Here is a 20,021-nt window from a genome sequence, read left to right on the forward strand (position 1 = left end):
TTGATCAATACAATGATAGCCCTTTTCTTTCTATACCCGAGTACAACAATCCCTCATTCCACAAGATTACAAAGCTACCTTTCCAGCCTTTCTCTCTGAATGAAATTGCACTCAATAAGAATAGAAATGAGAAGATGATTGATCACTCTCTTCCCTTTCTATCCCACCTGAGTACAATCTTTTTGGAGATTACAAAGAACTTTCTTGGACGCAAGTCTTTCCTCTCACACACTGCACTTCGAACATAGAGAATGAGAAATGAATTGTGTCGCATGCACACCTTTTGCCTTCTATTTATAGAGTAGGCTGATATCCCAATGAAGACATAAACATATTTACAGTTTATTCCTCCCAACTATCACTAATTATAGATTGGGATATAAACTCCTGTTTAATTCTTCATTGGCCCTCAAATGCACTACTTTCACTGATCTTCTTATCCTATACTCGATACAATACTTCAGCAAATAAAAATACTAAGTCATAAATTAGCATTAAAAAAAAACTTTTTGTTTGTTTCACTTTTTTATTCACACTAGAAATGACAGTCTATTCTTACTTCAAGTTTACCTTTTATCTCATTCTTGAATTAGCATAAAAAAGGAGACTTAGCAAAACTTCTCACAAAATTAATTCCCAGCGCTCCCCCAAGGGCTTGAAATCTAGACCTGTTGCCCAAGACCCTCACTTCGTGAATGTAACCACCAAGTTGCAGGCCTCCTTTTTTAAATATACGCAAAGATTGGCTTTATACTAAGCACAAGACTGTCTCGGTGAACTCGTGATTTTACATGTTTGACTCGCGAGTTGGGTTCGATTCTGCCAAAACTCGATCCTACAAGCGAGTTGACTCATTTTATGCCCAATGACTCATAAACTCGTAAAATTGCACGAGTTAACTCGTGATTTTAACAACAATACTTTTGATTGTTCTTATTGTTGTAATTGTGATCAAGAGTGGTTGTTATTTTCCCTTTAGAGAAGAGTTGGTCTTTTGGAGGTTGGGAAAGCAACCAGAGTTTGTTTGCTGACGATGTTGTAGAAGATTGATTCTTCTGTGCTTGGGCCAGATATGGAGTTGTTTGAGGCTGATGACATTACAACACTTGGTCGGAGGTCAGCTGCTGTTGATGGGTGGCATAGAAGAAACTGAAGTGGGTATGATTTTTTGAAGAGATGTGTCATGGCGAAGTCATGAGAAGCCTTGGGTAGGGCTTTTTTGTGTTAAAATTTTGGGTCCAATGTTAGTATCTCTAAGGATTTAGGCGATAAGAAAAGTTTTGGGCTTGAAAAGGTGGTTTCTTTTATAAATTGGCGGGCTAGAAATATTCTTGATTCACCAACATGAGATTTAGGTCTACAGAGGTTGATTCCTTTTTGCCCCTAACCAGCATTTATTTGTTGGGCCAGCCTGGCTTCAATCAGATTTGGTCCACTATTTCATCCAGCCCTTGAAATCCTAATTCACATCTGTTTCTGAAAATTGAGAGTAATAGATTAGCTAAAGAAAAGAGGGAGGGTTAGAGAACCAAGATTCCTTGCAGATTGAAGTGGAGGAGAGAACTTAAAAACCTTGAGTGTTCATTCAATTATGATAATGTGTTGGTCTTTGTTCAGAAAGGAGGGAGGTTCTTTATCTTTGTTTCATGAAAACTGCGATTCGTCTCTTGGGATGGGTCTAAATGACTCAATTATGAGACTTGAGGCAAGTTGTTAACAATTAAGTAGGAATTGGGAAGGGATGTGATTTCCTGCAATTAACCAAAATTGGGTCATTTTGTTTGGATTTGATAAGAAGTCTTTTGGTATGAGGTGGGTACAGTGGGCTTCTTTAGTGCTAGAGGCTAGGCTGAGTAGGGTGCTGTTAATGTGAGATTCTATGTTAATAAGATTGATGCTTAGTTAGTATCATTTACTCTTTGTCACGTCTTCCGTAATTTTGAAGATAATATCGTTTGGAGTCTCTCTGGAGTGCTAAACCCTCATAATAGCTAGTATAGGAGACTGCTACTGGATGAATTCTCATTTTTGAATACTGGTTGTAGTAGACCCTGATGCAGTTGGTTTTATTGTCTTTGGGATACCCTCACTAAGTTATAAGTGCAATGGCTTTAGTTGGATCCTGTGTAATTGTGAAAGAAGAGCTTAGCTTGCCTTTGCTTGGTGGTAAGTTTACTTGGGATAGGTTAGCTCATTCTAGATTTTTGTCTCATATCAATTATTTCGTTATTACATCTAACTGAAGGGAACATCACCCCGTTGTCACTCAATCTTGTTTTCACGTTTCTGTGTTTAATCTATGACTTCATTCTTATTTTTAGTGATTGTGGTGGCCCTAGGTTTTGTCCACCTTCTAGATTTGAGAAGGCGGCTTTCTGGAGTTAGTAAAGAGTTTGTGGGTTATTTATGAGGTGGTGGATTCCTGAGGTTTTTGTCTTGTGAAGAAGCTTAACTTTTAAAGAATGACTTAGAAAGTGGAATAAAGTGGGTTTAGCCAATATTTGCCTTTGAGTTGATGTACTTTTGGAGGAGCTTGAAATGCTTGAAGTCACAGGAGAGGGATTCTCTTTTTGTTAAAGAAGAAACTTTATAAAATTGCTAAGCAAAGGGAAGTGGGAAGCTCCCTATTCTCGAAGAGATTAGTTGGAAATGATAATCTGGACTCACTTTTGTCAGAGGAGTAGTTAGTGACACCAATTTGTTCACTAAATGGCTAATGCTTATAGAAATTCTTATCATATCTGTCCCATTAAGTTTGAAGGGCTGGTGATCATGAAGAAAGAAGATGTTCCTTCAGAAATTGTGGGTAGTAGGCTTTATGCAAAGGAGGAGAGTAGATACCAACTATTCGTGGTTTATTTAGTATTTAGATCTCTTTGGTGGGAATAAAGATTGGAGAGAGCTTTCTCTAAGGGTGCTGTTAGGGTGATATTAATAGTATTAGCTGTGATTAGGCTCCCAGCGTATACGTTTTTTTTTTTCCAAATCTTTTTGCTAGCATTTCTGTCCTGTTATTGGTTAAGAGATTCAGGGAGTAATCCATGGTTTCCATACTTCTAGCTCATATGAAAAATGCTTAGATGCTACTTTTATTGGCTGAGTTTGGAAAAAAGGAGGGATTGAAGAGTTAAAAGTTTTCCAGCCTCTGCTGTGACTATTTGATCCCAAGGGAAAAACTGAGGTATTCTCCCTATTCATAGGTGTGAAAAGTATTGAAAGAGATCTTTAACAGCACACAGAGTTCAAAATAAATATTTGTACTACCACTAGTGCTATCTCATTCCTCCTTATGGGAATGTTGCGATTTTCTGGTGTGAAAAATATTGAAAGAGATCTTTAACAGCACGCAGAGTTCAAAATAAATATTTGTACTACCACTAGTGCTATCTCATTCCTTCTTAAGGGAATGTTGCGATTTTCTAATCCGTCTCCTAATATATTGGAAAAGAAAATAATATCTATTTTGTTTAATGGATGAATATATAATGTTGCTGAGGTCCCTTTTTTTCTTGTACAAATGAGAAGTATCTAGTGTGTTTTCATACTTGAAGTACCGTCTTATCACTGTGGCTGCCTTCTTCTACTACCTGTATTCTATCTTTGACTTTTCCCCTCTAGCTCTCCTATGACATATAATTTTAATTTATTTTCTGAGCTAGTACTTGTTTCTGTCACAGGCTTCTCATGAAAACAACAAGGCATATGCAGCATTATTTTCCCCATTTTGGAATGAGATAATCAAAAGCTTGCGTGAGGAGGATTACATTAGCAACCGGTAATACCAGTGGAGGCATCTATTTTGTTTAAGAAATCATGTCTGTGCTAGCTTTGTATCAACTTTGTTGATTTTGGGTGAATTTTAAAATTTTAGGGAGATGGACTTGCTTTCTATGCCTAGCAACACTGGCAGTCTAAGATTAGTTCAGTGGCCTTTGTTTCTTCTAAGCAGTAAGGTGCAACCTTCTAATGCTAAACCTCTCAAACATACTTACCCACAGATTGTACTACCAGCCTCCTCCTATGTTCTGAAATTATACATTGCAGATCTTGTTGGCAGTTGATTTAGCTCTGGACTGTGAAGACACACAAGCAGATCTTTGGAATAGAATATGCAAAGATGAATACATGGCATATGCTGTTCAGGAGTGCTATTATAGTGCTGAAAAAATTTTATATTCCATGGTTGATGGCGAGGGAAGGCTTTGGTATGGATCTCCATACAATTCTTGAAAGGAAACCTAGGAGATATATTTTTACATTTTGAATATGCGATGTGGAAGGTGCAATTTTGAAAATTTCTCTTTTAATTTATAACTATGTCTTGATAGGGTTGAAAGGATCTTTCGTGAAATCAACAGTAGTATTCAGGAAGGCTCACTTGTTATGACCTTATCTCTTAAAAAGCTTCCACTGGTGGTATCCAGATTTACAGCATTGACTGGGCTACTGGTAATTTTTGCTTAGTGTGATCTTATTTTTTCTTGCTGGTATCTAACAAAACTCGTATAATGCATTTGATCTGTTATCCTTTCTTCTCTTGTTTGTTGATATATGATGTGCTTGGTTGTGCTTGATTCTTCCTATTCCTCAATTTATTTTGGTGGCTTCCATTCTCTTTCCCGGTACATGCTTCTGATTCTCTGTGACCTCTAACTCTGCCCCCTCTCCCCATATAAAATAAAAAGAAAGTATAGCAAGAAGAAAAAGACACCAGATCTGCTATGAAAGCATAATCATGAGTTCCATTTTTAGTTTTGTCAACTGCTGATATTTGTTACATTGACTTTTCTAAATTAGTGAAGTATCTGAATTGGACACTTCACAAATGGGACATTGTTGCTTGTCACGGCTATGCTATTTTAAATTTTTGCTTTTGCTTTACTGCTAGTATTGTTATTTTCTGTTACATTGTGATTCCCTTGTTTTAGTTATTTTATTTCAATTTCCAGCTGTCAGTCGGTTAGAATCAAAGGGCCACGTGTGAGGCTTTAGGAAAATGACAAAATAATCTGTTGTAACCGCTGAAAGGGGGCGTGATCTGCTGCATCCGCACCCACCCAAGCAAGTATATTAACTCTTCCAACTTTGTGGGAGAGGTATGGAAAATCAATAGAACTTCTCTCAATTGCTCTCCCTCTACGTTCTCTTTGTTCTCGTCTTCCTCTCTCTCTCTCCCCCTTTGCTCTTACTCTGTTCTGCCCTTGAATCTCACTGATTCAAGGTAATTATCATTGTCACACCGTGACATTGCTGACTTACCCCACACAAGGGACTAACGGCTTAACCAGGACCCAGAGAACACATGATGCTGAATCAGGGTTTGGTGGACCAACTGGTTGAGACTAATGGAGCTTTAGTAAGGATCCTAGGGTGAAGCCAAATGGTATGAATGTTGGTGAGATGGTGGCAAGAAGCCAGCTGGTATGTATTAATGGAAGCTTAAGGCAAAATGAAAACAAGTTGTAGAAGTGCAGCTATTGCGCAGATCCAGTCATTGTTTTTCTTTTTTTCTAGGAACCTTTTATCTGTCAGCATGCCCAAAATGAGTTGGATATGCTAAAAGTTTTGCCATATTAGGGGAAAAATCTGAGCCTTGATAATGGCTCCACTTCCTTGGATCTTGTTAAGAGTATAAATTTCATTCTCCCCTTATACTGTTGGTTGGAATGGCACAAAACATTCCTCTTGTGAATGATATGCCGCACTAAGCGACTAATTCAATGACCCTTCAGAGTGTTTTTGGATGAAAAGACGATGGTTTTTAGATTCAGCAAACATGGGATGCATCTCAGTTTGTGAGTTTTGTTCTATTGAATAGTTTGGATGCCTGGTCAAGAAAGCCAGAATCATGTGAAAACTAAACAGTCTGAAACCATGTATAAAACTCTCTATCCATCCCTAGATATGAGAGTTATATGAGTTTGATGCTTACATGCGTATCCACATCTGAGACCAATAACTGAGTCCATGCAATGTAGCTGCTGTTCTGTTTTTCTTTGTTTGACCCCGAGGACCATAGTTATCAAAGGCATGCCTAGGCTTATGGCTCATCCGAGGGCACCTTGCTCTATGAGGCACTCACCTACGCTCTAAGGTGCAACTCACGCTTCGGCACAAGGTTCATGCCTTTTGCTCTTATGTAATTTTTGTTGGTTTTTTGATGGACTTGTTAAAATTAACCAGTAATAACCAGAAAAAAAAAAAAAACTAAGGAGAAAACAATAAAACTCCCTAGTAGTAGTTAAATAGTGTGGGTTATTTGTTATTTATGATTTTTTAAAGTTTGCATTTACCTCTTTGTAGGTGTTATGTGAATAAAAATAATGTGTATATGCAACTAAAAGTGTACAATATAAGAGTATATATATACATACAAGTATATAAAATTAATTACATTAATACCCTTTATTTATCTTATTTAACACTCCCTCTCAAGTTGGAGCATATATATTGAGCATGCTCAGCTTGGTACAAATATAATTCACACGAGAACCTCTAAGCGACTTGGTGAGTAAATAAGCCAATTCATCGTTGGAACCCACATATGATGTAACTATATTCTCAAAGAACACATTTTCTCTAACAAAGTAGCAATCAATTTCAATATGTTTGGTTCTCTCATGAAACACAAGATTATAAGCAATATGCATTGCGGCTTGATTGTCACAAATCAATTGCATAGACTTAATCTGCGTAACTCCGAACTCCTCAATTAATTGTTTTAACCACACTAGCTCACATGTTACGACCATTGCCCTATATTCAGCTTTTTCACTGGATCTGGCGATAACAGCTTGCTTGTTACTTTTTCAAGAGACTAGGTTTTCACCCATAAATACACAGTATCCAGATGTGGATCGCCTGTCAGTAGGTGATCCTACCCAATCAGCATCTGTATATTTCACAATTTGACTGTGCCCATGATTTTGATACAATACACCCTGACCGGGGACAACCATAATATACTGAAGAATACGAATCACTGCATCCCAGTGAGTATCACAAGGTGAATCTAAGAACTGACTTACCACACTCACAACAAATGAAATATCAAGACGTGTGATTGTGAGATAATTAAGTTTCCCAACTAGTCGACGATAGCGCCCATGATTAGAAAGAGGCTCCCCCTGTCTCAGTAACAACCTAATATTTGGATCCATAGGGGTATCTGTGGGCTTACATCCAAGTAATCCTGTCTCCTCTAGCATATCCAAGGCATACTTCCTTTAAGAAATATAGATGTCCTGCTTTGACCGAGCTACCTCAATACCCAAAAAATATTTCAAAGTACCCAGATCCTTAGTTTGAAACTGTTGGAGAAAATGTGCCTTCAATTCAGTGATACCAACATCATCATCCTCTGTAAGTACTATATCATCAACATATAGCACTAGAAGAATGTGGCTGCCAGATTGAGAGCGGTAAGAAAACAGAATGATCAGCTTCACTCCGAGTTAATCTAAACTCAAAAACAAATGAATTGAATCGATCAAACCAAGATCGAGGAGATTGTTTTAAACTGTATAAATATTTTCAAAGGTGACACATTGACCCAGACTCTCCCTAAGCAACAAAGCCAGGAGGTTGCTCTATATACACCTCTTCCTGTAAATTGCCATGAAGGAAGGCATTTTTGATATCCAGTTGATGAAGATGCCCGTGAAACATAGCAGCAAGGGACAAAAAAAAGGCGAACAAAGGAGATCTTAGCAACAAGAGAAAATGTATCACCATAATTAAGACCGAAAACCTAAGTGTATCCTTTGGCAACAAGGCGAGCCTTTAGACGATCATTCCGACCGTTAGGGCCAATTTTAATAGTGTTAACACAGCGACAACCAACAATAGACTTATCCTTGGGAAGAGGTACCAAGTCGCAAGTCCCGATGGAATGTAAGGCAGGCATTTCTTCAACCATAGTAGCCCGTCACTTTGGATGGAAAAGAGCTTCAGGAACAGATTTAGGAAGAGAAACCAAAGATAAAGAAGAAACAAAAGCAGAATATCTAGGGGACAAAGAATCATAGCTGAGAAAATCTGAAATGGGATCGAAAGTGGTGCATTGACGAGTACCTTTATGAAGAGCAATAGGTAAGTCAAGATCAGAAGTCAGAGGCGACAAATCGAAGGAGGAAGAACTAATCGGCACAGAGGATGAGTTAGGAGACGACTCCCACGGATTAGCGACGATAGGCGGTGCTCGTTGGGCCATAGGTTGTGGACGCCTTTGATAGACCTAAAGATCAGGGCGATCAAGGTGAGAGGCAAAGGGCGGTGGAGATGGAGATGATGAAAGGTTAAGAAAAAGAACATGCAAAGGTAAGCCTGTAGACACGGACTTAGAGGCCTCAAACGAAGAGGGGAAATAAGGAGATGATTAAAAGAAGGTAACATCTATTGAAACAAAAATATCGAGTTAATTGAGGAGAGTAGCAACGATACCCTTTTGAAGGCGGGAATAACCCAGAAAAACACATTTAACGGAACGAGCAGATAGCTTATCACAACTTGGGGCAAGATGGTGAACAAAACAAGTACTCCCAAAAAGATACCAAGGGGGAGAGAATATAAGTTAACCCGAGGAAAAAGAACAGAATGAGAAATTTGGTGATTAAGGACAAAAGATGGCATTCGGTTAATTAAGTAACATGCAGTTAAGACAGCATCACCCCAGTATTGAAGCGGAACATGCATATTAAGAAGAAGCGTGCAGGTTGTCTCAATTAAATGACAGACAAATTAAATGACGATTCTTGCGTTCAGCCAGCCCATTTTGTTGTGGGGTTGTAGGACATGAAGTTTGGTGAAGAATCCCATTGGATTCCATATAAGGTCGAAATGAGAGAGGCAAATATTGAAGAGCATTATCACTTCGAAGAACACGGATAGGCAAATTAATTTGAGTTCTAATTTCAGCGCAAAATGTAGTGAAGACTGAAAATAATTCTGAACACGTTTTCATTAAATATAGCCATGTAGTTCGAGAGAAATCATTAATAAATGTTACAAAATAACAAAAATCGTCTTTTGAACTGACACGACTGGGACCCCATACATCTGAATGGACTACTAAAAAAGGAGAGCTAACACGTTTATTGACTCTACTTGGGAAAGAACTACGACTATGTTTCCCAGGTTGACAAGACTCACACTCTAAGGAAGAAATACTAGAGAGATTGTGAACCATCTTCTTGAGATTAGGAAGAGATGGGTGCCCCAGCCGATAATGGACCTGTAGTGGGGAAGTAGTCATCGTGCACGCCACTGAGGACACAGGGGAAGACAGATAGTAGAGGCCATGAGACTAAAGCCTTGTGCCAATCGTCTGTTCGGTCCTCTGATCCTGCAGAAGAACAAAATCAGACAAAAAAATTATAGAGCAATTAAGACTACGAGTGAGTTGACTGACATAGAGCAAATTAAAGGAACATTGTGGTAAATGGAAAACAAATGACAACGGTAATGGAGGAAGAGGGGATGCTGTGCCAATACCCATGACTCAAACTTGAGAGCCATCACCAATGTAACAGAAGGTAGAGATTGCAGATTTTGAATGTGAGACAGGAGAGAACGATTACTAGACATGTGATTAGTGGCACCGGAGTTGAAGATACATGGGCCAAGAGAAGAGGAGGACTTAGTAAAGCAGGTAGTAGGGTTACCGGTGTCAGCAAGGGATGTGACAGGTGAAGTAGCCTGCTGTGCTGCCCGGAACTGAAGGAATTGAGCATACTCCCCCTCGGAGATGGTCACTGGTGAGGAATCACTAGGTGTGATAGATGCCTGACCGTTCGAAGCACCAACAACCATGTTAGCAGTACTAGTTGCCTGAGGTGGACGACCATGTAGGCGATATCAAGTCTCTATAGTGTGACCAAGACGATTACAATAGGACCATTGGGGTCGAGGATGACCACCACCTCGACAACGACCACGATCAGTTGAGGTAGTAACAGGGACGGAGTGATCTCTAGGTACGGACACGCCACGATCAACAATAATAGAAGAGGTTCGAAGTAGCTTGGCAAATATCCCTGCCAAAGGAGGGAGAGAAGCACTGTCGAGAATCTGTGTCTTAATGGATTCAAGTTTCGATCGAATTCCATGAAGATAGAGGACAATAAAGATTTGATCACGCTGTTGTTGTTGTTTCTTGATATCTGGATCAAAGAGCATCGACTTGTTAAAATCGGTAATAAAAGCTTGGAGCTTAGCCAAATACATGGTCATATCCAAATAAGCCTGTTGTAGATTGAACAAGGCACCAATCACATCATAAATACGAGTGATTTCCCTCGTATACAACTCACGAGCTCGACTCCATACAGCACTACACTTACAAAGAGGTCGGAATATAGGTATCAGAGTCGGTGTAATAGTTTGCCATAACAAACTAAGTAACTGTGCATCCACTTGTCGCTAAAGAGATTGATTGCCCGCAGGAATAGATGAGATGGTCGTTGAGAAATGAGCCTCAAGGCCATGTCCAAGAAACCAAATTTCAATCGCAGATTACCAAGCCGAATAATTTTGGCCATTCAATTTCTGCGTAGTAATAACTAGTGTGCTCGAAAAATGGGAATAGTCACAGTTGTGGACGTGATGGAAAGGCTTGTGGATGTAGATGAAGACATGATACAGACAAAACAACTTGCTGTTCTGGGCTGGTGTGTCAGATCTGAACTAAATAGATTTGAAGCAAATTGGAACCAGATCTGCTATCTAATCTGAAGTAGATTTGAACTAAAAAGAATATCGGAGGGAGCGCACAAAGCTGAGAGCCGCCGGAACTGAAACAACAACAGATTTGGGCGCGCAAAGCTGGGAGCCGCCTGATCTGGGCACGAACGGTGGCCGGATCTGGGGTCGGCTAGGAAGAAACAATGATGGTTGATCTGGTTGGCCGCACGATTTGAGAGACAACTGCGATCGGGGTCGACAGATCTGGATGGCCACTATCTAGGTGGATTTGAGAGACAACTGCAATCTGAGTAGGCTGATTTGGTTGTTGATGGCGGCGGCGATAGTGACGTCGATCGGTGGCGGCGTCGGCTACAACGACTGGGTCTAAGATTGGGTTAGGGTTTGTGGCTCTGATACCATGTTATGTGAGTAAAAATAACAATGTTCTAAGAGGCACTGGGCGCTAGTCGGGCGCCAGACCGTGGCCTAAGGCGCCTAAGCGGTATATAAAAAAATTATTTAAATAAAATTTATATTATTCCAAATACACATACATACATATATATATAAATAAATTATATATATAGAGATTATATATATAAATCTATCTCTATTTATATATGTATAAAGTTATAAACACTAAAACACATATATATGATATACTTATATATTAATAAAATTATTATATTATATATATATATAATATTGTGCATATATAAAGGGGATTAGGCCACAAGAGGCGGGCGATAGCAACGTTGTAATAGAGAGAGAGCAAAGTTGAGACTCAGAGAAAGAGAGAGAGAGGGAGAGCAAATCTTTTGCAAGCGGCGATGGTGACTGCAACTGCAACTAGAGGGAGCAAGCGGCAACAACGGCGGCGGCGGCGATGACTTGCGACGAGAGAGGTTGAGACACAAAGAGAAAGTGACGAGAGACGATCGACGATGACGGCAATAGAGAGAGCAAGCGCCGACGACGAGACGAGAGAGAGAATAGGTAAGGGGGAAAAAACCCTAAATCTTCTTAGGCGCCGCAACAGAAAGAGCAAGCGGTCGAGGCGATTCATGGGGCTAGGCGACCACTGTGGCCAATTAGGCGCCACTCGGCACCGATTAGCCGGGCCGGTGCCTAAGGGGGCCAATTAGGCCAAAATCACGACAGCTAGGGGCCGCCTAGCGCCTCGGCAGCTGCCTAAGCCGATTTTTAGAACATTGAAAAATAATGTATATGCAACTAAAAGTGTACAATACAAGAGTATATATATACATACAAGTATTTAAAATTAATTACACTAATACCTCTTATTTATCTTATTTAACAATAGGTATACATTGAAAGTAATGATATATAAGTATTTGTATATAAACTTTTTAAATTTGTGCTTTGCAACAAAAAGGCTTCTATTTGTGCTTTGTGCCTTTGACAACTGTGGATGGGACCAACGCAAAGTAATACGTTGACATATGCTATGGGAACTAATATGTCAGTTTCCTGTTACTTGGATAAATATCCAGAACTGATGACTGAAACATGCTATTTCATTTTTATTGCAACAATCTTGCTTTGTGTTTTTGCCAAAGAATAAGTAACTGAAAATATTTTACTGATGAAGTGTTATGTACTTTTGTTGACCCTCCTGGACCCCTCACATGGCTGGGAGGCCCGTGCACTGTAGTCACCATTTTTTGAACTCTTGGTAAGTTGACATTGTTATTGACTGTTTTGTATCTAAGTATCACCAAGAGTTCCTTGCTTATCTTATTTCCTTCTCCCCACTCTCCCTTCCCCTCTAATTTGTTTGTTTGTGCTCCTCGTTCTGGAAGATGGTCGTGCGGCCCTCTTTTTGTTTTTGAAAGAACGTTTGATTATATTATATTAATTCATAAAAGCAAGCAGCTAGAAGCAGTGATGCTAATAATCCTATCCAAAACGAAGAATCCTCAAGAAAACCTAAACTGAAGAGAGAATGAGATGCTAAAATCAAGACCCCAGTGACAACAGATGACACTATTGTAATACCTCGTATTACATGGTGATGGAAGAAATATAATTCTCGGCTATTTGGAAAGGATTTCGGGTGGTTCGGGAGGTCCGAAGATCGATTTCGAGAAATTAATTAATAAAATTGCTGAATCGACGACAGGAAATGTCCCGGGACTTGGATGTCCGGGGAAGAGGGCATGAGATTGGTGAACGTCTAGAGATGAGACTAATGACGCTGAAAGCAGTCTGACTGGGAATAATTTTTGGAATAAATTTTGTATATGCCCAGATGGGTGCCAGTACTGAATAGTCGTAGGAGACCTCCGGTGATCTTTGGGGTGGTTCGATTTTGCTAGTAAGGCAACCCTGAAGTGTTTTCGGGTGGATTAAAGGTTCCGTGCAGGCGCAGGTATGAAATCAACATTTTCGAGTATAGGTCGATTATTAATTTTGGAGAATTAAGGTTTTTGGTGGCTTGAGGGTAATTAAATTTAAGCCTTGGAGGGTCCAAGTGCAATTAATAATTCTTCAAATGCAATTACCCAGATTTTCTAAGTGAGATTATGAGAAAATTGATGGTTAAATATGTATTATGTATATATATATATATATAGGCGTAAGCTTCCAGGAAGCTTCCTTCCTCTGTTATTTTAAAACGCAAAGAGAGGAGAGAGAGAGAGAGAGAGAGAGAGAGAGCGCAATGGTGAGAGAGAGAGCTGGAGCCGTCGGGGGGCCAATGGCTGGCTGGATTTGCAGCGGCCATTGGTGGCTAAAATGGCAGTGATGGAGGCATGCAACGCAGCAGCAGTAACAGGCGAGGCAACCAGTGGTGGCTCGCGGTGGTCGCAGTGAGTAGTAGCTGAGGCTGAGGTGGCCGGCTAGTGACCAGCGAACGCTAGCAACGGTCGATGATGCTGCTATGTGCGTTGGAGTTGGTTTGGCTGGCGGCGATGGCTGAAGCGGCAGGGGGTAGTTGTTGCGCGCGGGAGGTTGGTTTGCCGTGGTGGCTTGCGGTGGAAGCGTCGCTGGCGGCGGAGGCGTCCTGCCGCTAGTTGGTGGTGTCGGCTGGTGATCGCGGTGGAGCCACCAATTGTTGTCAGTCGAGCTGGTGCGCGTGTGCATGTGGCCGCGTGTGGAGAAGATGATGGAAAATAAAAAGAAAAAAGAAAAATAAGAAAAGAAAAGAAAAGAAAAGAAAATTTGAAAAATGAAAAAAAATGGAGAAAAAATAAAGGAAAATCCCAAAAAATTCCATAAAAATTGGGAGAAATTTCTGGATGTTATTTCGAGACTCAGATCTAGGATTTGGGCACAAGGTGGCAGCTCAGCAGGTATCGTCGGTATGGGCATTTTTTCGGATTTCTCCTCCAGATGTCTGAGGTTAATTTATTTAATTCTTTTTGAGTAATTAGCATTATGTGGAATAATGTAATGTGAAGAATTGGTTGGATTAGACCCTAGGTTGAGGTTGTTTGGAAATTGTTGGCGGGTCGTTTTGTAGTGTAGGGTAAAAATATAGGCCTGGGTTTAATGTTTGATGTGTGGTTGGGATTTGTGTGGCATCTAGGTCCGACCGGGAAGGTGGTGATCCTAGAAGAGCTTGGAGTTCGTGTTGAGGCAGGAAAGGTTTCGAGCCAGGTAAGGGATGACCCCAAGTGGTGGTGGTCTTGCTTGCATTTGTAAGTGTTTCTTTATGAGTTGCATGTAGTGGTCAACATTTGCATGATATGTGTTCTAGTGTACTTATGGTCATATGGAGGACTAGTGTTGTGGGAAGGGTTGGTTGATGCCTTAATCTATGGAGGTTATGAGGGCATGGAAGACTACCTATGTTGCATTGCATTTTTGCATTATATGCTCTCTTATGCTTCATTTACTTATGCATTGCACCCTTATTGAGTCTTTTTGACTCATGAGGTTTTATCTCATGTTGTAAGTCCGAATGCTAGCAGTGATGATGTCGAGAGGTTGAAGTGACGACTGGCATTGTTGCTTGAGTTTGTGAATTGTATTATCTCCTGTATGTATTCATGTGAATGTATAAGTGTTGTTGAGCGGTAGATGTATCTAGTTGTGGTAATCATCATAGTGTGATAGGTGATTGTGAGATTGCTTGATGTATGTGGCTTTAGTTGGTGGAGCTAAGTTTCGGATCGGGTAAGGATCGAAAAGGTATGTTTCCATAAATCCCTAATACTCAGTGGATGTTTGTTGTGCTAGCTTCGTGCCTGGGTCATCTTTGCCTTGCTGTGAGGCGAGCTGAATAAATGTGAAGCTCACTCGAATTTCAGTTCCCGTTCCCGTTCCACTGTGTTTGCGGACTGATTCTTCGAGTGGAGTGAAAGGTAGGACGAAGCCTAGTGTCCACCTAAGGCGTTTCCTATTGAAACATAGTCCGATCCTTCAGTTATTGGTTTGTCGGGTGAGTAATTTGGTCGATTATTCATCGGTGGCGCCCGTAAGTGGGAGTGGGTCGTTACAACTATGAACCTATGTCAAGAATTCAACAAGCCCAATGCCTAAACCGCACTATTTTGTCAGAAATATGAAATAGAGTTCACCAGTACACTCCAGCAATACGAACGGATTCAACAGAAACTAATGGCAGAGTGCTGCTGAAATCCCCAGAAACTGAAATACAGCCAGGTGAAAGTGATGCCAGACCAAAAATTTACCTGTTGCTTGAAGCTCTGAATATTAAAAAACCAAAACATGAACTCAAAGACCTATTGCTCCCATATCAACTACATTTGCCCATGAAAGTGAAAGGAAAAGATGAAGACATGGATTACTGAATTTCCAGCCCCACCTCAAACAAACTTTAATAAAGATAACCCACGAAATCAAACCAGGGGTAAAATTCTTTAGAACAGTAAGTGATATGATAAAACCATTTCTGCGCCAAGCAATAGACATCAACACGTCAACCCTAGCACCACATGCCTTCAAATATGAAGACTATCTCTAAAAACTGTGCACTAAAATCATTTATAGAGAAAACTCAGATTCTGCTCTTTCCATGTCAGCGCTTTCTTCTTGAATACCATGCTCCGAGGCAATTATTAAATTCATAATACTGGTGTCACCGCCTCTAGCCGACAGTTCCAGAGTTTTGCCAATAAACCAACTTGCCTCAGCCTCAGCCTCATTGTAAAATCTGATGAAATGTCCTGGTCCTCCACAGGGCTACCACCGATCTCCGGCAACTAATTTTCATTACTTAACTCTCTCTCTCTCTCTCTATATATATATGTGTGTGTGTGTGTGTGTGTGTATTGTTTTGGGTTTTTTGGGTATCATCATACAAATTTATGATGCTTTTTCTTTGGATTTTTGTGGAATTTAAACCATTACTTGCTTCCTGCTGTTGCCGGCTGTTACAAAATTTGGCTGTCTAATTTGCTTCTGTTATTCCATGCATTAAAAAGACTGGTTTTCTTTTGCTGCTACCTGGAAATTGACATTTTGGTGTCTCACTTGGTGATCTTCTTCTTAATAAACACAGATGGATTCTTTTTATAAATTCTTGTTTGTTAATGACTTTAGAAAATAAGGTCATGCTATTTTTTGTTTCTTTTTTTCAAGTACTGTTCTTATAATCATGCTATGTACTAAAAAATGTATCAGAGCAAAGGAACTGTAGAAAATCCACAAGGAGCTGCAAAAGCTATTTATGATCTTTATGAGGTTGTTACACATGATCTATTGCATTCTGATTTAAGGTATATTTTCATGGACATCATTCCTGCAAAATTGCATATGAAGTGGTTATGTTCTTTCTGTATGTGTTCACAGTTACATGTACTCTGATCCTCAGGGAGCAGCTTGATACATGGAATATATTGGCAAGGGCAAGAAATGAGGGGCGACTTTTTTCTAGGATAGAATGGCCAAAGGATCCCGAGATTGTAAGAAAGTTTAAAATTTAGTGGTTCATTCAAGTAATATTTTTACTTACTGGGGAGCTATTTTATGTTTATCTTTCTGTAGATGGAGCAAGCAAAGCGATTGCGCTTACTACTTAGTGTAAAAGATTCTGCAGATAATATTCCAAAGAATCTTGAAGCAAGAAGAAGGTTGCAGTTTTTCACTAATTCATTATTTATGGATATGCCTGCTGCCAAACCCGTTTCTGAAATGATGCCATTCAGGTGTGGATCTGTTGAATTTCTATCTGTAACTTTTTTTTTATTAGTTGGTTAATGTCGTATATTTTTGTTTGTTTTTTGTTTTTGCAGTGTTTTCACTCCATACTACAGTGAGACTGTACTCTATAGTTCCTCTGAATTGCAACGTGAAAACGAGGACGGGATATCAACTATTTTCTATCTTCAAAAGATCTTTCCTGGTATGCTTCTCATTGCTTGAATTCTTTGTTTCAAAACCTCTCTCTCTCTCTCTTTCACACACACACACATGCAGAGGGATGGCAATGGGTGACTCATTGCCCTCCTTACACACACACATAGGCGTGCACGTAGTTTTGTTATTTTCTTCTCCAAATGCTTTTTTAAATTGTTTTTCTTTAGTTATAACTCAGGTAGAAATGTCCGCTATTATTTATTTTTGAAGCAAAGGACTATGGTTTTTCTTTTCTTTCTTTCTTTGGGGAGGCTATGTTGATTGTCATGATTTTTTCCTGCTAGATGTTTCTCAAGAACATATTCTTTAAGTTTTTGTGAGAATGGAATACTTTCATTCTTACTTCACATAATGATACATCCCTAGTTATAGGGTTGAGAATTACAAGATAGGAAAGATTACAACAAAATAACTTAGGAAAGATTATCTATACAAAGTTTTAGGAAAGCATTCTAAACTGAAATTAAGAAAGTATCCTAAATTGAATTTATAGATTTCTAAAAAACAAGAAGTTTAGATTAACTTCCAATCTTCTCACGAATGATTAGACAACCTTCCTTTTTCCTTTCTCTTGAGTTTCTTATGGGAATCAGCAATCACTTTCAAGCTGGTGATTGAATATCAATCATACCTAGCTTGCATACCAAGTCTTCAAATCTTCTAGTAGCTAGGCCCTTTGTTAGTAGATCTCCACTTGCTTCTCAAATGGAACGTATGGTATATGCATCAACCTGCTTCCAATTTCTCCTTTATAAAATGCTGGTATATTTCTATATGCTTTGTCCTGTCATGTTGCATGGGATTGTGAGCAATATTAATGACTGATTGATTATCACAAAATAACTTGATCGGGCCATTAGTAGCAATTTTAGATCCTCTGGAACAATCCTTAACCATAATAGTTCACATAGACCAAGTGCCATAGCCTTGAATTCTGCCTCAGCACTAGACTTTGCCACAATACTCTGCTTCTTATTTCACCAAGATACAAGGTTTCCACCTAGAAACACACAATACTCGGTGGTAGACCTTCTATCAACTAAGGATTTGGCATAATCTGCATTTGTGTAGCCTTGAATATCCAAATTATTACCTGACCTGAACAAAATACCCTTGCCTTGTGTTGTTTTAAGATAACACAGTATCCTCCTCACCGCCTGCATGTGTTCCTCAGTTGGGCTATGCATAAATCGGCTTACCAAACTGATAGCAAATGCAATGTTAGGTTTGGTATGTGATAGGTAAATCAACCGGCCCACCAATTTTTGATACCTCTTCTTGTCCACTGGTGGATTGCTTGTACCTCCTTCCCAATTTAGTGTTAGGTTCTACAAGGGTGCAAGCTCCTTTTCCTCCCAGCAGACCTGTTTCTTTTAAAAAATCCAAAATATACTTGTGTTGGGATAAAAAATACATACTTTAGAGTAGGCTACTTCTATTCCCAGAAAATATTTGAGTATACTAAGGTCTTTGATCTCAAAAATTTGAGCTAGGTTGTCTTTCAGGACCATTTGTTCTTTAACATCATTGCCTATGACAATTATATCATCCACATAGACTAGCACAGTTGTCACCTTTTCGTTTAGTGAGAGTTTAATAAATAGAGTATGGTCTCTCCTGCTTTGATGATATCCCATGTGTCTCATAGCCTTAGGAAACCTATCAAACCAGGCTCTCGGTGACTGCTTGAGGCCATAAAGTGTCTTTTTAAGCTTGCATACTTTGTTTGAATTTCTTTTATTGAAACCCGGTGGTGGTTCCATGAACACTTCTTCTAAATCACCATGAAAAAAAACATTCTTCTCATCAAGCTGCTGTAATTGCCAGCCATAGTAGGCTGCTAGAGAAAGAAGAATTCTCCGAGTTGTCATCTTTGCCACAGGAGCAAAGGTCTAAATAATCGATTCCATAGGTTTGTGTATAGCCTTTAGCCAATAGTCGAGCCTTATATCTTTCAAATGAACCATGTGCATTATATTTCAAGTTAAAAATTCACTTGCAACCTACTAGAACCACCCCCTTTGGTCTAGGCCCCAGTTCCTGAGTTTGATTTTTCTCCAATGCTCTCATCTCCTCCTGCATGGCTTGCTTCCAATTCTGATCTTTTAAAGCCTCATCAACTGTCTTAAGAATGACAATGGTGTCTAGAGAAGTTAGGAAGCTTTTGTGTTTTTGGGAAAGTCTATGATAGGATATATAGTTGGCCAATAGATGTTGAGTACAACTTCTAACCCCTTTTCTGATAGCAATAGGGAGATCCAAATCATTAGGATTAGGGTTAGAAGAAATCAAGGGATGAGTGACTTCAGTACTTGTGTTGGAAGTTGATGCTAGTCCATCCTGAGAATGTAGAATAGGTTGAGCTCTTTTCTTGAACACATAGGGAGAACCTTTAAATCTAACCAAGGATGGCTCAGATTGATCTGTTTGGTTAGGTGAGTCCTGTTCATTGGAGATAGGAGAGTGAATAGCTGAGTTGTTGTGGTGAGTAGTAGTTTCTTCTGGTTCTGTCTCACTAGAGCCAATGGGAACTACGTCCAAGCTGGGAAGAACACCTCCTTGGTTATCGTACTACAGATTCTCCCCCTGGGGACCAAGGTTAGAGGAGCCAAAAAATGATTGAGATTCATCAAAGGTAACATCCTTAGACAGATAGAATTTTCTAGTGGAAGGATGGTAGCATTTGTAACCTTTCTTGGTGGGAGAGTAGCCAAGGAAGATACACCTAAGGGTCCTAGGATTAAGTTTGTGTCGGTTTTGCTTGTGAATGTGAACAAATGACACATCCAAAGACTTTGAGAGGATGAGAGGTATGCAGACTAATGTTAGGAAAGTAAGAGGACAAACATTGAAAGAGACTTAGTAGAACAGCCTTTTAAGGCATGCAATGAGATCTTCCTATCTTCATCTTCAAGTAGGTTTTGTCAGCAACTTCTATTTCCTCCTCCTCTTCATCTCTGCCCTCTAATTGCAGTAGTTACCGCCTACACTGA

General features: G+C 39.6%; 1 protein-coding gene across 1 annotated transcript in view; it reads left to right on the forward strand.

Annotated features, from left to right (window-relative positions):
- The window catches only part of LOC127790966 (callose synthase 10), a 133,399-nt gene that overhangs the window by 54,633 nt on the left and 58,745 nt on the right, over positions 1 to 20,021 (forward strand). The window contains exons 24-31 of the mRNA XM_052320703.1: positions 3,678 to 3,775; positions 3,872 to 3,953; positions 4,045 to 4,205; positions 4,329 to 4,449; positions 16,294 to 16,388; positions 16,484 to 16,574; positions 16,657 to 16,817; positions 16,905 to 17,014. Of these exons, the coding sequence (XP_052176663.1) occupies positions 3,678 to 3,775; positions 3,872 to 3,953; positions 4,045 to 4,205; positions 4,329 to 4,449; positions 16,294 to 16,388; positions 16,484 to 16,574; positions 16,657 to 16,817; positions 16,905 to 17,014 (919 nt within the window). The remainder of the gene's footprint in view (positions 1 to 3,677; positions 3,776 to 3,871; positions 3,954 to 4,044; positions 4,206 to 4,328; positions 4,450 to 16,293; positions 16,389 to 16,483; positions 16,575 to 16,656; positions 16,818 to 16,904; positions 17,015 to 20,021) is intronic.

This window comes from Diospyros lotus, chromosome 14 (assembly GCF_014633365.1).
Source record: "Diospyros lotus cultivar Yz01 chromosome 14, ASM1463336v1, whole genome shotgun sequence".
NCBI lineage: Eukaryota > Viridiplantae > Streptophyta > Magnoliopsida > Ericales > Ebenaceae > Diospyros > Diospyros lotus.